Consider the following 19,929-nt stretch of genomic DNA (forward strand, 5'->3'; position numbering starts at 1 on the left):
CTCATCCGGATGCTTTAACCACTTGGATATCCCACTTCCATGACACGTACTCGTTTTTATCCGCATCGACAAAACGACTCTTGATGTGATAGGTGCCACGATGCATTGCTCCCTTGGGAGCCTCAAATGTGTCTGACTTCCAGACGCGTACCTCATTTTGTGGTGCATAGCTCCCCATCATCGCACTGGAACGATCGACTGTGAAGGACGAAAGGTATATAGAAAGGGAACATTACGTCATCGATTGGGCAGATAGAAAATTCTGTATCATCAATATTAGATCGAATCCATGTGGTTAAATAAAGCTAGTCAAGACAAAGTGTCGGAATATTGGAAACTCGGTTGCGTTCATTGGATGAGGCAACCACATCATTGATTGAATGGTGACGAAATGTTTGTAAACCAAGTGTCAAGCGCGGTGAACAGATCAATAAAACTGTTAGTTATGATAGTTGTTTAGGCTTTTGAAAAATCGTTCAGCTGCAGCATCCTTTCGGTGCCTAACTGCCATGCCATCTGAAGGAAGCACGAGGGCTGAGATAGTGCCAGGGTTGCCCAAGCCTAGATAGGGGAAGTCGAGGAGAGGCAGAGGTCGGGTTCGAATCATGGTCCTTGCGATCAGTAAATGCGCGCTCTAACCACTGAGCCATCTCGCCCCGAGATTTGGGTGAAAGTGAACAAAAAAGACCTCTTGAAGTCGGTCTTAGTATTCATAAATGTTACAGAAACCTAAGAACGCACACTCCATTTGCGGTTACCTCTAACGGGTCCACGATAGACACTCTGGGCATACTGTAAGCCAGTCACAATGTCCCGCTGAACGTAGTAGTTGACTTTGATATGATAATTGGCACCTTCGGGAATCGGAATAGCTTCGCACGTCGTATTGGCCAAAGCACCTGTAGAAGACCAGTTAAAAATAACTGAGAATTAGAATGTACTAGATGAACGCATGACCAACGAAAGCTACGCCATACGGTTGGAGTAACAAGCGAAAGAATGAGAAAAATTGAAGATAACCAGGAGCGAAACAGAAACGCTTGTGGACGGCGCAAGCGGAATCAGCGGACAACGAAACAGTAAAAGCGGGTGAAGATTCAGCCCGGGGGAAACAGATCAAAAAATGCTGAATACTCGTTGATACTTACACCCGAAAAGTGCAAAATCAGACTCCATGACATCTAGGCTTCACGTACTGGAGGTCGTGGGGCGTTTCGCATGCCACATTCATTCACGACTCCCAGAGACCCGAATCGCACATTCAATAATGCGTACTGTTGTTGAGGTCCAGCACCAGAAGCTGCGTTGATTGGGACATGTGTTGCGTATGTCCAACCATCGTGTGCCGAAGAGAGTACTGTTTTCTATGCCCAATTCAGAGTGGCGTAAACAGAAAGGTGGCCAACTCTTGACTTGGCAGAGGAGTATGGAGATCACGAGACGCTTGGGTGCTGTCGGTGCTACTCGCCTTCCAGGATGGGGACCGCGTGATCCTCACTGTGCCTGGTTGGAGACGCTACAAGATATGGCTGCCAACTGATGTCAGTGGCGTTCTTGTTGTCAGTTTCTATCCAGACTGTCTGAGTGAATGTCTGGAGTTGTAGGCACCTCGGAATGATTGTGGTAAGCTAGCACTAAGTCCCTTCCCCGTCCACCTTTACTCTTTTCTTTACAAAAGGCAGTGAAGCATCGGTGTTGAACACTGATGTCATGCTGTCGATGATGATGACCATTGTTGAGGAGAATGATGGTGGTTCAAGTAGCGTAGATGGTTGTTGGTTTGCCCGATGAGCTCAGCTGAGCAAACCAGCGATTTTTTCAATAGTCTATTTAACAGCAGCGTAGGCAGATAGAACTGTTCTGTGGTGTTTTCTCTCCCCTTTGAAATGTGGAGCAGTTCTATAGTGATGTAGCGGCGAAACAACAATCTCATCATCAGTCTGGCTATATGTGGTGATGACTGATCTGCTTTCCACATTTATGACTTGACCTGACACCGAGCCCACACATGCTACTCTAGACAGATTCAGAAAGAGGCGGGCTGGATCGGATTTCCGGCGGAACCAAGTTCATTATTAGAACGAGTTCGGTTGCAACATAATCGCATGCTGCCCACATCAGTTTCGACTTTTAAACAGAACGGCTGTACAAACCGGACAGTGATGGCTTCTGAGGAACCGGACAAATATGCTCTCCAGAAGCACTCAAGTCTCGTCCTACTCTACATATGCTTCCTTCCCTAAAACTGTCTGAAATTCCCTCCTTTTGCTTGCAATGGTGCAAGTCAGTGAGTTTCTACTTTGAAGTGATTCTACACGGGCTACCAAGTGTTGAGAATATCAACCACATAAGATGGACGTCTTATCAACGGTTCATTGGCACCGCAGTTTTTACCGGCTGCTTACCGTACAACAGCTTGTTTCAATTCAATTCACTGAACCACTAGTGTTTGGGAATGCTCGCTACAGTGGTTGTTTTACGGAACCGAGTAAATGTCTTGACTCAGCGGTGGGAAGTTCAAGTCAGCAACGGTGAAACATTTCAGACAGTGACCAGAAGGAAACCATGCAGTGGTTGAGATTTGGCATGTCGTATTCGATCAATTTTGGTGGCACAAATGTGGAATTATGGGCACCAAGGATGCAAAAATATTCAGCAAGAAAGCGCAAGGATTTCAAAATGGTCGGTACAACAAGCGAAAGCGAGTTGGCGGTGGCCTAAGAAAGATTATGGACAGCAATGGGAGTGAACCGGTTTACCTTTGCGATTCGGAACAACCGTCGGAGCGCAAACATCCGGGTAACGGTTATCTGTCCGGAACACATGATCGTTCGTCCATTCATCTAAAGGGTTTTCATCACATGCAGTGCAGTTCCAAAAGTTTCCGTTAGTGGCCTGATCAACCAATGTCCGTAGCTGAGCAATCACTATAAATTCGGGCGACATTTTGGTAATTCACAAGACCGTTGATAACCTGGTTTTAACTTTTGATGACTGTGATGCAACTGTGACGTAACGAAAGCTCGCTCTCCCTCAGTTAACTTCACGTTTTACGTGACCCCCTGTCGAAATGGCTAAACCGAACGCACTCACCAGAACCATCGTCATCTCGGTCATTATAACCCATATAATAATCCCCAAGTGAACTGACATGGATTCAAGACTAAACCGATCGCCTGCACTCCGACGTTTGTGTTATCGTGGTCGCATGAGAAACGGCGCAGATCGATTGAAGATGCCAGCCAAGGTGAATCAGACGACCAAGACTGTAGTCTGTGCTTTTGGTTTTACAGGCACGACGCAAGAAGTGTCACGTGAAGTAAACCCAAACAGGGAACACAAATCCACCCATACGTCACTACAGTGGTAAGTCAAAAGTTTAGCTGACGCTAGGAAAGAAGAATAAATCGGCCGAATTCATAATGAATACCTAACCAGGAACAGCTTGGGAATTTACGAGAGTGACTCATGGTTTTTCGACACAGTGATGTTAAGTTACACCAATCCCGAAACAGACAAAATACACGCTGTTTGCACACCTGGAGTAGTTGCGGGTTGGATTGTGTTAACGTGTTATGCGTGTGATTACGCAACCTAGCCTGATCAGATCGTTGAAAAAACAAGCATCAATTTGGCATACGCGAATGAATGTATCGACCTTGAATCGCGACTGTTGTAAACCAGTTACAAGGTCGATTCAGCGAAGTTATTCACCTTTTTTTGTTTTGCATGCTTCTGAGTCCCAATGAATTGTGACATGCGAATTTCCCAGTAAACCGTACGCTTCTTCACCATCAGGACTCTTACCAGAACTGTAACTCAGCTACTGACGTTTCTGTTGGATTTGTGTCGAGCAGGACAGCACATTAACGGAATACAAGTTGGAAATACAGACTGACCCTCCTCGACTGTCATTTTAGCACTGAATGTTCCTTGCTTCCGATTTCTGGACCAGGCTGGCGCATGTCAGACGAGTTGATAGGGAGGTCTCCGCCGAAAAAACATGTTGCGCATGCATTAGAGCTCACAGTCGCTGGGATATCTTCTTCCAGTCGGGCTTATGCTCAATCAGTCCAAGGCAATTCATGAAGGGCTGAGTGAAGTACGAAGGTCAAGTATTCATTGTTGTATGACGAGCGGTAACTCCAGTACACTTAGGTGCACGTGAGAGCGGTCAGTTCAGTTCCGTTAATCAGCTATGAAGCACATAAGGGGTACGTTGGTTCCAGCTGCTACTGTTTCGGTCATTGAAAGTTATTGCCAGACATCGGAGGCGGTGGTATAATCAATCAGTTGATTTTGAATCATTCTAATTGTCTGAAGAGACGAGGAACTGGACGATAGAATCGCGTCATTCAGCTGTAACACCCTTTCGGTGTCTAACTGCCATGCCACCCGAGGGAAGCACGAGGGCTGGGATACTGCCAGGGTGCCCAAACCTAGACAGAGGAAGTCAAGAGGCAGAGGTCGGGTTCGAACCACGGACCTTCTGGTCAGTAAATTCGCGCTCTAATCACTTGAGCCATCTCGCCCCTTTGAGCCAATAAGCCATATCTGTCAGCGTCATTAATCACTGATGAGTTGAGTCCATCCAGGGAGACGGGAGTTATCAAACCAACTGAACTTAATGGTTAGTCATTTCACGGTTTATTGCCGGAACACAGGATGTCCGTGCCTAGGTCACTTCTACACAGTACAGGACTGGGTGGAAAGAATTTTGCAAGCTAGACGGTACTGAGATGTGAAACATAACCTATGAAGCATGGTTAGCTTGTCCATCGCCGGAGAACTCCTTCTTAAAGAAGGATGGAATACCACAGCATTGGTAAACCAAGGTCGCCATCAGATCCAGCGAGCGTTCCGGATATATGGCACACGAGAAATCGATTGGATGATTTTTCGAGAGGGTCACATTTTCAGTTCAATTATTCTACATATATGGTCATAGTATGGCGTTCAGACGAAAATAGCGCTTATTATTAACCTGAGTGGGTTTTTTGAAACATCCCGGGGTGTGGTTTTGGACACACTACTTCGTTCTCTTCTGTTTTGTTGGTCCGGTGTCAGATTTAGCTGATCGACTCCTTTACACTGTGTTCACAGAACTTGTATGATACAGTCACAGCTCGTCATTTTGAAAAACTGAAGAATCACAGAACTTGTATGATACAGTCACAGCTGGTCATTTTGAAAAACTGAAGAGGTTGACTGCAGTTGTTACCCTCTGAAGAAAGCATTCTCAGGAGGGACCACTCTGACAGATCCCTTGGGGTGGTTGGTAACGTCCGCGTATGCGATCGAAACCTGTAACAAAACTGATTGCACGCCCAAAGCGATACAATTGGAGCCCGGTCATTACTGAGGCGTATTCAAGTTGCTGTTGCAAACTCCGCATAGTCGAATCACGAAAGCAACCGATACGCTACATAGAGTAGACGTAGAGGTCATCGACATTCCAAATAAGTCCAAATATCGTGAACAACGTACACATATCATGGACTGTGGAATGAATGCACTCGCTGCATCCATTTTCCGGTTGTCCGCTCACCAACAGTAAACTCGAGTTTCCCCACAGTGAGACAAACGAAATTACGGCCTAGTGCACAAACGACGGGCCATCTGAAACAGCAAAACCAGTACCGGAATGTGCCTCTTCCCACCCGCCTCTGTTGGAAACTGTCTTGAAAAAAGGGGTTTGGTTCAGACCGCTCACAGACTAAGGGTATTTATACACGCTGCCGACTCGTTCCGACCCAGGGGATAGTCACTTAAAATTACAAGTACGTATGTACACAGGCTGGTGAATTAGGGGTACATCGATCGCATCTTTGTAAGAACGGGATAGTCTTGTACACAACATCAGTGTGTGAAAAAGTGGGGTAAAACAGCGACACGTAGTGCCCCCTCTTCGACCCAACAAACTCCTGAATTTTTCCTTACATTACTCAACAACAGAAGACCGGTACGCACGGGATGACGACACGTCCATCAGAGGATACCTCAATTATTTGGCTCGACAACCACTATACGGTAGTTTTGAGAAAAGTTTCAAAGTCCAACTATGACCAACCAACTGATATAACATGCCCGAAAAAACTTTGTACCTTGACAACTGTGCACAAACCCATGAGGAAATAATATAAAAGAACACTACTCAAAGCACCATTCGGTTTACTTTATTAAAAGCGAAAATAAGATGAAAGATGATGTGATAAATCGCGCTGATCCTTCACCAGACAAGGAAAACGTGATCGCATGCACACAAACCAATCAAGAGAGAGAATGAGAAGCGACATGGAATCACGTGATGCAATCCTGAACGCTGAACACAACACGAGTTATAGATGAGACATTGTGGATAACATGGAGATGAACATGAGAGCCACCTTGGAGAGAGACAAATACATATAAAACAACATAACCGAGCTGAACACCGAGAGCTCTTACTTTCGTCTGAAAACACAGATGGTAAATGGAGTTCAACGCAAAAATAAAACTGCAGATAGGGTTTAATTTAATCAAGTGCATGTGACAATGACCTCCAAATTTGCTGATATACCCCTATGGACTGAAGGGTATCGAGTTGACTAACATGACGGCATGGTCCTTGCTGCTGTTTGCTCCAAGTCAGCTTTAAATTGGATTACACCTCATACGGGGAACTACTCACAAGGTTGCTGAAAACTCTACGAAAGGCTATATTTCGGGGTGAGACAAACGAAATTACGGCCTAGTGCACAGACGACGGGCCATCTGAAACAGCAAAACCAGTACCGGAATGTGCCTCTTCCCACCCGCCTCTGTTGGAAACTGTCTTGAAAAAAGGGGTTTGGTTCAGACCGCTCACAGACTAAGGGTATTTATACACGCTGCCGACTCGTTCCGACCCAGGGGATAGTCACTTAAAATTACAAGTACGTATGTACACAGGCTGGTGAATTAGGGGTACATCGATCGCATCTTTGTAAGAACGGGATAGTCTTGTACACAACATCAGTGTGTGAAAAAGTGGGGTAAAACAGCGACACGTAGTGCCCCCTCTTCGACCCAACAAACTCCTGAATTTTTCCTTACATTACTCAACAACAGAAGACCGGTACGCACGGGATGACGACACGTCCATCAGAGGATACCTCAATTATTTGGCTCGACAACCACTATACGGTAGTTTTGAGAAAAGTTTCAAAGTCCAACTATGACCAACCAACTGATATAACATGCCCGAAAAAACTTTGTACCTTGACAACTGTGCACAAACCCATGAGGAAATAATATAAAAGAACACTACTCAAAGCACCATTCGGTTTACTTTATTAAAAGCGAAAATAAGATGAAAGATGATGTGATAAATCGCGCTGATCCTTCACCGGACAAGGAAAACGTGATCGCATGCACACAAACCAATCAAGAGAGAGAATGAGAAGCGACATGGAATCACGTGATGCAATCCTGAACGCTGAACACAACACGAGTTATAGATGAGACATTGTGGATAACATGGAGATGAACATGAGAGCCACCTTGGAGAGAGACAAATACATATAAAACAACATAACCGAGCTGAACACCGAGAGCTCTTACTTTCGTCTGAAAACACAGATGGTAAATGGAGTTCAACGCAAAAATAAAACTGCAGATAGGGTTTAATTTAATCAAGTGCATGTGACAATGACCTCCAAATTTGCTGATATACCCCTATGGACTGAAGGGTATCGAGTTGACTAACATGACGGCATGGTCCTTGCTGCTGTTTGCTCCAAGTCAGCTTTAAATTGGATTACACCTCATACGGGGAACTACTCACAAGGTTGCTGAAAACTCTACGAAAGGCTCCACATATTTCGGGGCTCATCAGGTAGCCTCAAACTGTCGGTTTTCGTCAACCTTATGTTCTATTAGAATCCTAATTATATGAAACTCGCCAAATACACTTATTTGCACACCAGTCTGGTTTTCACGAGAGACTCGCCTGAATCCAAGCTAAATCTCCTGTTGATGAAAGTTGACGGAGATTCGGGGACCGAGCCGACCTGATGAGCCCCAAGAAGGGCGAAACCGGTCGTGGACTGTCGAAGAGTTTTCAGCAACCTTGTGAGCAGTTCCCTCTATGAAAATATACCGCGATATCTCGAATATCGTGCCAACTGAAACATGAGGTGGCCCTTTGTGCAGCACCGTCAGTTGAAGAACATCATAAACGAGAGATTCACTTGAGTCTCTCGTGAAAACCACGTTGATTTGCAAATGAGTGTATTTGTTGTGGAGTCAGATGACACCAGTAAGACACCAATTCGGCCGTAAAGCAGCAAACGTGCAAAATTTGCGGTCGTTTTCATAAATCAAGGAAGATTCCTACAGTTCTATCGCATAAAAGTCCAGAGGTAATGCAGTGAGTGAGTTTAGCTGCACAAGTTCTCATGCATACTTGAGGCAAACGTGCAAAATTTGCGGTCGTTTTCACAAATCAAGGAAGATACCTACAGTTCTATCGCATAAAAGTCCCGAGGTAATTCAGTGAGTGAGCTGCACAAGTTCTCATGCATACTTGAACTGCTGATAGACAAACATCGGTCTGCAGTCGGACAGAGTAGCATGCATCTTTCGCAAGCTAACGCCGAGGCCAAGATTTGTTGCAGGGGGGGTGCAGACAAGGCTTTTCCGGGATTGTTTTTTAAAAATCTAAGCGGGGCTACCGTAACATTCCGCTTGGGTACTTACAATCATTCAAAAGGTACTTCTGACCAAGAATTAATTTCAGCTAAAACCAAAGATGTAGCCATCCTACTGCTACGCAGATGGGTTAATGCCGTATGGAAAGACAAGGTCATACTTAGTTTCAAGGTCACGTTCACATTGGTATCTCTGAGTACGTGCACCTTTGCGCCGAGAGGTCCAGCGACTTCTGACAATCCTGGCCGTCCAAAACAGCGGGCCGACTTTTTGCGGGGGGGGGGGGCCAGACAAGGCTTTTCCGGTATTGTTTTTTTAAAATCTAAGCGGGACTACCGTAAAATTCCGCTTGGGTACTTACAATTATTCAGAAGGTACTTCTGACCAAGAATTACTTTCAGCTAAAACCAAAGATGTAGCCATCCTACTGCTACGCAGATGGGTTAATGCCGTATGGAAGGACAAGGTCATACTTAGTTTCAAGGTCACGTTCACATTGGTATCTCTGAGTACGTGCACTTTTGCGCCGAGAGGTCCAGCGACTTCTGACAAACCTGGCCGCCCAAAACAGCGGGCCGACGGGTGCCGTCAGCAGCATGCATAAGGCATGTGGTCCAACCATCCAGTTTACTGAAAGAACATCCCAAACGACTGTCATTGTTCACCTGTTTAGTTTGTATACATTTTAAGAGTACCCTTTATTAATGGAGAATTGCTCACACAACACCGATACCGAAGAAGGATTCACGAAATACTGCCTCTGTCCGCTATCCTGAAACTCCCCGAATGAATGCCTCTTTGTGGAATGAAAACCAACCTCATGGAAGATAACCCGTTACACTTTGCTTGGCAGTTAAATTCGTCTACGTTGCCTACATGCTGTTGCCCACGTTGCGCGCATGCCACTGCCTTTGAAAAAGACAGGACTCGACACTTAGTCCACATGCCATTTTTGGACTATTCTGATATATCTGAATAGACCGAATTCATCTCAAATGCATCGACCAATCAAGCCTCTCCAAGACCACCTCAGTAGGAGCAAAGAATTCAACGCATACTTTGTTCAGAAGTCCTCAAGACAGCTCAGTGGTTAACGCGCCAGCTTACGGGCCGGAAGTTCCGTGGTTAGAATCCAACCTCAATATCTCGACTGCTTCTGTATACGCTTGGGCAGTATCTCAGTCCTCGTTCATCCTTCCGTTGGCACGGCAGATAGGCACCGAAAGGGTGCTACAATTAAACGATTGTTCAGAAGATATCACTGTCACCTTTCTTCTTTATACATTGGAGAATTCTCGATACAAAGCAATCTGGACGACGGTGCAGTGTGCTGGCGCTTGTGCTCCACTGGACCACCAAACTGTTCCAACACTCATTCCCTTCATTTGAAACATTCTCGTAATCCTATTTAACCTTCAGGCTGGAACATTCTACGGGTCCCCTGTTGTTGATCATTTCAGCTAGTCCATCCTTGGCCTTACTCCTACACACCATCAATGGCGCAAGTTGAAATCGTATTCGTTCAGAGGAGAAACCTTTCTTTCTATCCAACGATACCTTTCCGTTTCAAATAGTACCCCTTCAGCTTGGGTCACATCGTGCGTCACGTCTCATTGTCTGCCCTGACCTGAATCGCGTGGTCCTTTGAGTGTTTGTGGGGACCTACCAGACGCTACCCTGTCGACATCATAGATTTTTCAGGCGAGAGGTTTTACCATACTACGCTGCTCAGAACCATTTCACACTTTTCTACTTGTCCCAGGTTCAAAACTCAATCTCTAGACACGTCAACGTTCGGGAGCATTGACGTTGGCGGTAATGGCATAATGGTATGAGGCCTGCATTTTAGTAGAGACCGTTGTCGCCATCCTCAAAGTCCACCTCTTCCGTTAAACCTTTGTTGTGACCCGGTTTTGATCATCTTTCTGTAAGAGGTATGCATTTTCCCATTACCTGCCAACTGCTGCGGTTCTTGTAACACTGAAAATCCATCTCATGGGTTTACAAAGTTAGGCTTAATTCAGTTTGCTCCGAGAGAGAGAGAGAGCAATGTGGCGAACAAGGAGCATTCGGTTCGTGAAGAAATCAATGAACATAAACTCCACGGGACTGATACAAACTCCATAGTTGCGAAGGAGCCAAGAGACGAATGACGGTGGAACACAATCTCAGGACTGATGATTTAGGAAAGGCAATATTCCAGCTGGAAAAACGGTTGATGCGGGGACACCCATGGTTCATCGGCTTCGTTTTACAGAAGAGTTGGCCTGTTGCTCAATCTTCATTTCCGACACCACATTGGTTTCGTGACGTGCATAGTATTGTTCTGAACAGAAGCGTAGCTACGTGGCCCACCAATAGAAACACAAACGGAAGTTTACGTTGGAATGTGTGACTGAGACATTCAGTCTAATATACCGTTAATGTGAGAGCTTAGCGTTTGGTGTGACGAGGTTGCAGTGGGCCTTCATTGGAAAGGTTGGAAGTACACCATGTATGCATCAAGTACCTTTTAGACTCTTGTAAATGACCGTGCAAATGATCGTTCAACTCTGTCACGTCCTATGCTAAATTAAAGGTTTCCGCGTTGAGCCTCATTGACTTGCTCCGAGACTCGTCCAACCGTAAGGTAGATAAAATGAGCGCTCCCAAATGGCAACTGATTGATCAGAAATGTATTTGCAAATCGGCGCGCCTAAAAAAGCGGGCGAGACTTACGGAATACAGGTAACTGGAAAGATATCTCAAAGTTAGTTCCCGAGCTCTGACGTCCAACTCATACAGTGGATGCCGAATCTACGACAGTTTCGGTGGTTGATCAAATCGATGAACTGTCGAAATTTTCAGGATGCCTTTCAGCCGTACCTGAGCTCTTGATTGTCGTGTGACTTAGAGGAAATCAGCGTGTCGTCTACTCACTTAGTGTTGTTAAATATGACAAAAGACCAAAGAACAGACCGACCAACTAACCAATTAAATTTCATGGCACCAATGACAAGCTTACTGCGCTGTCGGCAAGTGAGGACGTTACGAATTCCTGGCTGCTTATGATCCACTTCCCTCTAGTATGTCTGTTTCTGAGAAATACACAAATTTGCAAATCAATTTGGTTTTCACGAGAGACTCAACTGAATCTCTCGTTTATGATATTCTACAACTGAAAGTGCTGCACACAGGCCGCCGCATGATTCAGTTGGCACAATATTCGAGATATCGCAGTATATTTTCATAAAGGAAACTACTCACAAGGTTGCTGAAAACTCTGCTTTTCGAAGCAGCTCTATTAATGTTTGATGAACGGCAAAAGGATCCTCTGTTGTGAGTGTGCTGGACTACCCCCGGAGGCTTTTGTTACAGTAACTACTGCAATTTATGGTTATAGGGGAGCTAAATTCTCCTCCCACAAGGTATTAGCTACCGTGAGTTGAATCACACCCTAACTCGTCTACGACGTGTTCTCCAGAGCGGCCAGTCCTTTACAGTGACCGCTCTTGGTCGGTAATATGGAACTCAGATTATGACCGCCACACAGTGGGCTCTAGCATTTCTGGCAGCCCAGAAAAAACACCAGCAACCATCTATAGGACTTGAGTAACCAACGTTCCCTTTATTGAAGTTTCATGAACCAGCCTATGTACTCGAGAATCGATCCACAAACATGCGGAGTACAGAAAAAATATGGGAATGTAGGTTTCAACCGTAAGTTTGATTGACAGCAACCAGATCCAAGCTCGGCAGTAAAAAAAGACAAAAACACCCTTAGTAAGTAGTTAGCGTACATTGGAAGAGTAGTGAGCTCGATCGGCTCACTGAGGAATTCTGGCTTCAGTGTAAAAACCCAGAACATACCCATTAAACTAATTGTCCGCTCCGGTTGATTTTCCACACAAATAGTGAAGCTTTCTAGAATGACGGATTTGGGATTCTGCGGGACTGTGAAAGAAAGGGGGTAAGAAGGGTGAGAACATACAAGGAATTGCGTTTGCTGCGCTGCCCAACAGCGCTTCTTTGTATCGCCTGAGACTCTCATCTTCTTCATCCATCTTTTTAATCTCCTCGAGGGTTTTCTTCGCTGGGACCTTGTAGCCAGACCCATCGTCCTCAGCAACGACTTCATCTCCTGGAGCAGACATCTTGGGCCCAAGTGTGTTTCAAGGGACGAAAATGGGCTATAGCTACAACAAAAGGGGAAAACAGGTGGGTTAAGGATCGAAACAGACATGATAATCAGTCGGTTGAATGCACACTCGATGTTCTTCAATCCGAAGAAAAGCACCACTCCCTTCTTCTATCTCTAAGTTCGTCCGCACTTTTATTGCAGGGCTTTTTGGGTACATTATTGAGGCTACATGGCAGTTTTGCATGACTGCTATCACAAGTTTTACTGTCGAGATGATGATGATGTTTTTACGCAGTGCGATGATATGGTAAATGCAACCTCAGCCCCGTTACAAGTGTGCTCGTTGTTCTCAGATCAAAGTTTCGTGTGCAAGCGTGGGATGAAGCTGGAGAAATGTGCCATTGTTACCAGTATGACAGGCATCATCATAATTACTACTGACAGCAACACTAGTGCTTAATACCCGTGCCCCACTGCTGTACAAGTCCAGTGGTCTGATCAATCGGCCAGCCCAGAAAAACAGGATCGAATGAGAGAAGATAAGATCCTATTGCCAGCATACTGCAAACATTTTAGGACCACAAACATCGAGTTCTCGGTCAGACAGTTTGAACAGAATTTGGTAGCAAAAATATCACTGATACCGATCCGGCACTACATCCCATTGCGCTTTTGATCAATCGCGAGGGTCCTGTCCTGGGAGGCGAGATGGATCCATAGCACTAAGATCATTCGTAACCGTCTACATTCCACTTTAACTAACTTGTTAATGCCACCCTGAATTATCGGTAGATTATAACTCGACATGCACTTGTCCGAATGACGGAAGTTCCTAGTTATAAATACACTCTTAGAGTGAAGTACACCACTTCACGGCAAACAACCAGTGGTCAACCTATACAAGCGATGGTTACGAGGCATTGATGAACAAAGACCTCAGGAAGCTTAAGATCTAGAAACAACAGTACAATCAGAAGCGCTTGCTCATAAATGTAGAGCACCCTCTAGTATTCCACGAGCTAGCGTCTGCGCCAGACACAAGTCGAAGAATGGTAAGTACCACTCGAGAAATTAAGCTGGTCGTGTCCTACGCGACCTCGCTACAAAATAGAGCTGTCATCTTCGAGAACCAAGAGTCATCAAGTTTTCGGGTATTAGGTTCGGTGGCGCCACATACACCGATCCTATGCATAGGTAGTCCGGTTAATCCAAAATAGAGTTGTACTTATAGTCAGAGCCAAATTCGGAACAGAACCAGTGGTGTAGAGAACTGTCGGGGAATTGCAGGCAAGTGAGGTAACAATTCCCGGAAACTTGAGGCTCTAAGAACAACAGAACAGAGATGCTGAAGAAGGGTGAAATGGATCGTGAATATGAAGGCTGATAGTCGCGTTGCTACCAGTGAGAAATATACTTGTACACTTGGAACACTCCCTTCGATACTTTTTTGAATGGAAGTACAGTGAGCGATTGGTCCCAATCATCCAGAACATATTCCAAACAATTTCGAGAAAATTAGTCCGAGTGGAACCTAGAGGCTCACCATCTCTGGTCCAGCAGCCCGGTAGCGTTTCGAAGCACTGAGGGGGACCTAAACTGACACATCATGGTTCAATCCCATTGAGTCGAATGAAACTCATAGGCAGATTACCAGCAAAATGGTTGCTGGAAATCTTCTTTCAGCGACCTAACAACTGGCTTTTACTACGTAGTAAATTTCCGAAATTACCTTTCGTTAACTCATCAAGAGACAATCTCCTGTGTGAGGTTTTATGTGCCACTTGGAACAACTCCCGCATATTTCACGTTCCACCAAGTCCCTTATCCACTGGAAGTCTTCGTTTGATGAAGTCATACAAAACTATGTTGAGCCCAAAAAGGACAGTGTCCAGCGTCAAAGAGTGAGTGACCGCTTCGAAATTCAATGGTTTCTGTGTATGAGTGCGGAGGCACCACTGGCGAAATTTCCGGTCTCCAGAATAAGGACTGATGGCCACCAAAGAGGTCTATTGTAGATTTCCTAACTTGTGAACTATGAAGCTTTGTTGCGAAATGGTGAGACTGTTCCTCACGTTTACCGGGAAAATTTAACGAAGATCTACACTGGAAGAGAGCCCGACATGCGTATTCCAGAATTACAGGCAGTCGTTGGCTGATTTTTGCCATCGGTAGCTGGTGGCGATTAGACCACCTTCGATCAATTCGATGACTGTTCGGCAGTAGAAGGGGCATCAGGCGCGATAGTGGCTCCAACTGAGTGATTGATGAAAGGATATATTATGATTAATACTATTTGCACTCTGATCACTACGTCTTGCACTGAGGTGTCCGACTTGTGTGTTCAGGTCTGCAGCTTGTTCGTGCTTAATAAGTGAGTGGCCGAATGCTGAAGAAAACACCTTTCACCAGATCGAAATTACGATTGATTGGTTCATGGGTGGCCATTATCCGTAAAGAGCGGTCAGCTTTTCAACAAGCGCCGGTTGTTGTAGAGGTGGACAGTTGGGTAGCACATGTTCCGCTGCTCATGTCCAGTCGAGCAAAAAGTTCTGGGTTCGCGAGCTGTGGGCTCTGCCAGCAACTTGGGTGTTATGACAGGTGTGGTAGAAGTCTTGGTTCTGGTACTGATACAGCTGCCCAAGTAGATTAACTTGTCTACTACCTCAAGGTGCTCATCCGCAAGCATGAGGCTAGAGTTCGAGCCTACCCAGCCTTGCAGTAGCATTTTACACTTTGCGGGTGAGAAGCGCATGCCAAACCCTGAGGTAGGGCATCCATTGAGGCAGCAGCGCTTTCTAGGGGTTGCCTTCAACACCAGCAGGTAATCCATTGCCTAGCCTCCTCCGGCACGCTTCCACCCTTCGCATGGTTGTGCACAGAGGACTCTTCGAGAACGTCGATCGACTGACCCGCGGAGCACGTGACCAAACTAGCGAAACCTGTGGAGTGTGATCAGCTTCGTTACTGTGTACGAGCTACTCGCCCGAAAACTATTCGGTGTTCTTTAGCATTACTGATTAGCTGTTCTCACCAGACTCAGTTACGGCAGCGAAGCATCAGTGTTGACAACTGATGTCACGCTGTCGATGGTGATGATGACCAGATTCGGGCCATGCTCCAACGACACCGATGGTCAAACACTCAAATTTTTGTGACTTTCTCAGCTCTCAGCCACCAGGTCTCTGGCCTGCACAACGATATGGGGCGGATGACAGTACTGTAAACTCGACTTTGACAAGCAAGTTGATGTCACGTCTACGCCCCAGATGCAGATTGACAAAGGTTGGCCAGGCCTTCCTGATCCGGGTGAAAATAGTCGCCAGAGCATAGGGACCGATACAGGTACAAAGATAGACAAATCTGCCTAACACATCAATTGGCCCATCCGCAGGAACGATGTTATGGTTTACTCTCACCCTCTCTTACAATAGGGTTTACTCTCACCCACTCTAACAACACCATTTTAAACTTGGCAGGTGCAAAGCGCATACCAAACACGAGGAAGAAATAATCAGCCTATTTAATCTTCACACTTCGATGGAGTCAGTTTCAGTAATTGCTATGTATGAGTTTTCGATATCTGTGGGCTCAGTGGTTAAGGCGCCAGCTTACGCACCGGAAAGTCCGTGGTTAGAATCCAACCTCAGCATCTTGACTGCTCCTGTCTGAGCTTGAACCACCTGGCAATATTTCAGCCCTCGTTCCTCTTTTCGTTGGCAGCCAGGTCGAGAAAGGTTACAACAGCTAGATGATTTTTTTAAACTATTTGATTCGATATCTATGGGCAGACGTCATGAAAGTATTTCTACCCCAAACGTAGTAAAGGACGGGACAGAGTCTCACATGATCATATCAATGACAAGGGGGCCGTCACCGAGATTGAAGACAGATTCAGATTCTAGTCAAACAGCACCAAAGCACATTTTCGCAGGAAGACGTTAAGACCGAAACGATGACTCTGCCCAGTGTTCTGTTGTTGAGATACGTGACATGAGTGTCATCATCATGATCATGGACAGCATGACGTTTGTTTGACACCGGTGCTTCGCTGCCGTATGGGGGGGGGCATCAGGCGCGATAGTGGCTCCAACTGAGTGATTGATGAAAGGTTATATCATGATTAATACTATTTGAACTCTGATCACTACGTTTTGCACTGAGGTGCCCGACTTCTGTGTTCAGGTCTGCAGCTTGTTCGTGCTTAATAAGTGAGTGGCCGAATGCTGAAGAAAACACCTTTCACCAGATCGGTTCATGGGTGGCCATTATCCGTAAAGAGCGGTCAGCTTTTCAACAAGCGCCGGTTGTTGTAGAGGTGGACAGTTGGGTAGCACATGTTCCGCTGCTCATGTCCAGTCGAGCAAAAAGGCCTGGGTTCGCGAGCTGTGGGCTCTGCCAGCAACTTGGGTGTTATGGCAGGTGTGGTGGAAGTCTTGGTTCTGGTACTGATACAGCTGCCCAAGTAGATTAACTTGTCTACTACCTCAAGGTGCTCATCCGCAAGCATGAGGCTAGAGTTCGAGCCTACCCAGCCTTGCAGTAGCATTTTACACTTTGCGGGTGAGAAGCGCATGCCAAACCCTGAGGTAGGGCATCCATTGAGGCAGCAGCGCTTTCTAGGGGTTGCCTTCAACACCAGCAGGTAATCCATTGCCTAGCCTCCTCCGGCACGCTTCCACCCTTCGCATGGTTGTGCACAGAGGACTCTTCGAGAACGTCGATCGACTGACCCGCGGAGCACGTGACCAAACTAGCGAAACCTGTGGAGTGTGATCAGCTTCGTTACTGTGTACGAGCTACTCGCCCGAAAACTATTCGGTGTTCTTTAGCATTACTGATTAGCTGTTCTCACCAGACTCAGTTATGGCAGCGAAGCATCAGTGTTGACAACTGATGTCACGCTGTCGATGGTGATGATGACCAGATTCGGGCCATGATCCAACGACACCGATGGTCAAACACTCAAATTTTTGTGACTTTCTCAGCTCTCGGTCACCAGGTCTCTGGCCTGCACAACGATATGGGGCGGATGACAGTACTGTAAACTCGACTTTGACAAGAAAGTTGATGTCACGTCTACGCCCCAGATGCAGATTGACAAAAGTTGGCCAGGCCTTCCTGATCCGGGTGAAAATAGTCGCCAGAGCATAGGGACCGATACAGGTACAAAGATAGACAAGTCTGCCTAACACATCAATTGGCCCATCCGCAGGCACGATGTTATGATTTACTCTCACCCTCTCTTACAATGAGGTTTACTCTCACCCACTCTAACACCACCATTTTAAACTTGGCAGGTGCAAAGCGCATACCAAACACGAGGAAGAAATAATCAGCCTATTTAATCTTCACACTTCATGGAGTCAGGTTTCAGTAATTGCTATGTATGAGTTTTCGATATCTGTGGGCTCAGTGGTTAAGGCGCCAGCTTACGCACCGGAAAGTCCGTGGTTAGAATCCAACCTCAGCATCTTGACTGCTCCTGTCTGAGCTTGAACCACCTGGCAATATTTCAGCCCTCGTTCCTCTTTTCGTTGGCAGCCAGGTCGAGAAAGGTTACAACAGCTAGATGATTTTTTTAAACTATTTGATTCGATATCTATGGGCAGACGTCATGAAAGTATTTCTACCCCAAACGTAGTAAAGGACGGGACAGAGTCTCACATGATCATATCAATGACAAGGGGGCCGTCACCGAGATTGAAGACAGATTCAGATTCTAGTCAAACAGCACCAAAGCACATTTTCGCAGGAAGACGTTAAGACCGAAACGATGACTCTGCCCAGTGTTCTGTTGTTGAGATACGTGACATGAGTGTCATCATCATGATCATGGACAGCATGACGTTTGTTTGACACCGGTGCTTCGCTGCCGTATAGCCATGTTTTATTTGAGACTTATTGTGAAGAAAAGAATAAAGGTGGGCGGAGAAGGGACTTAGTACCACTACAATCATTTCAAGATGCTACACCTCGAGACACTCATTCAGGCGATCTCGATAGAACATGACAGTGCCATTGACATCAATTAGCAGCCATAATTTGCAGCGTTTCCAACCAGGCGCAATGGGGATCACGCGATCTCCATCGTGGTAGGCGAGTAGCACTCAAACGTTTCGTAATCTCTTTCACGCCTCTCTGCCAGGTCAAGGGTTGGCCGCATTTCTACTTCCGCAACTCTGAATTGGGCACGGAAAATAGCACCCTTCGGCAAACAATGGTTCGGCATACTCAAGGCATGACCTAGCCAGCGCAGCTTCGGGTGCTGGACATATTCTTCAATGGAACTTCTTGTTGCACAACCGAAAACTCGCTTTTTAATCGCCACGTTAGAGGTTTTCTGACACCAACCTACACGAGCTATGGTCCTGAGACAGCGATTGTCGAACACCTGAAGAGGTCTCAGTTCCTCTGCTCGAACAGGTCAAGTTTCAGCCATACAACAAAATAGCTCGCACTGTAGCTTGATACACACGTCCCTTGAGATTCCGGGATACACTATTCTGACGCCATGTGTCTCGAATTCGCAAACGTGACTAGGGCCTTGGAGATTCGTGCATCGACCACATCTGTCAAACTACAGTCAGAACTAATACAACTTCCAAGACACGTGAAACGCTCCAAAAATTCTAGTGTCTCGCCCTGGATTGTAAGTAGCGTTTTTAATAACTGCAGATCCACGAGCATGACTTTACACTTTGTGGGTGAAAAGTGTATACCAAAGGACGGGATGGACTTGGCCAGCTCAGTTAAAAACACCTGTGCCTTCTTGTCCTCTTCGAAGACGAGAACGATATCGTCTGCAGGCTATTTGAACACAAGTTACTTGAACACCGAGATTTTGAAGACCTTCCAGCGTTCATCTTATTATTTCATTGATCACAAAATTACATAGGAGTGAAGCTGGTATCCCTGACGGACGCCGCTTTGTGTACGGACGTTTTTGGGGAGTTTAGCGAATATTGTCATCATCACCATTGTCAGCTGTAAGAACCGCGTACTCGTCGTACAGTGGTTGTAGCTGCCGCAGTTTCGTTCACCGGTGATTGAGGGGGGGCGGGGGGTAGGTAGCTGCGGATTGCACGCGCGAGCTGGCAAATTGGTGCATAAATCCAGCACTATCAGTGGGCTGTCAATTG

The 19,929-nt window shown here is 46.0% G+C and overlaps 2 protein-coding genes across 2 annotated transcripts; one reads left to right on the top strand and one right to left on the bottom strand.

The window, feature by feature from the left end:
* Position 1: 1 nt before the first annotated feature.
* T265_02410 (hypothetical protein) lies at positions 2-15,620 on the bottom strand (the record flags this gene model as incomplete). The annotated part of the gene is made up of 4 exons (XM_009166643.1): positions 2-198; positions 759-899; positions 12,520-12,845; positions 15,304-15,620. The coding sequence occupies 4 exons, from the start codon at positions 15,618-15,620 to the stop codon at positions 2-4; spliced, it is 981 nt and encodes a 326-aa protein (XP_009164907.1).
* T265_02411 (hypothetical protein) lies at positions 2,628-2,891 on the top strand (the record flags this gene model as incomplete). The annotated part of the gene is made up of 1 exon (XM_009166644.1): positions 2,628-2,891. The coding sequence occupies one exon, from the start codon at positions 2,628-2,630 to the stop codon at positions 2,889-2,891; it is 264 nt and encodes an 87-aa protein (XP_009164908.1).
* Positions 15,621-19,929: the final 4,309 nt, after the last annotated feature.

Source organism: Opisthorchis viverrini (genome assembly GCF_000715545.1).
Source record: "Opisthorchis viverrini unplaced genomic scaffold opera_v5_29, whole genome shotgun sequence".
Classification (NCBI taxonomy): Eukaryota; Metazoa; Platyhelminthes; class Trematoda; order Opisthorchiida; family Opisthorchiidae; genus Opisthorchis; species Opisthorchis viverrini.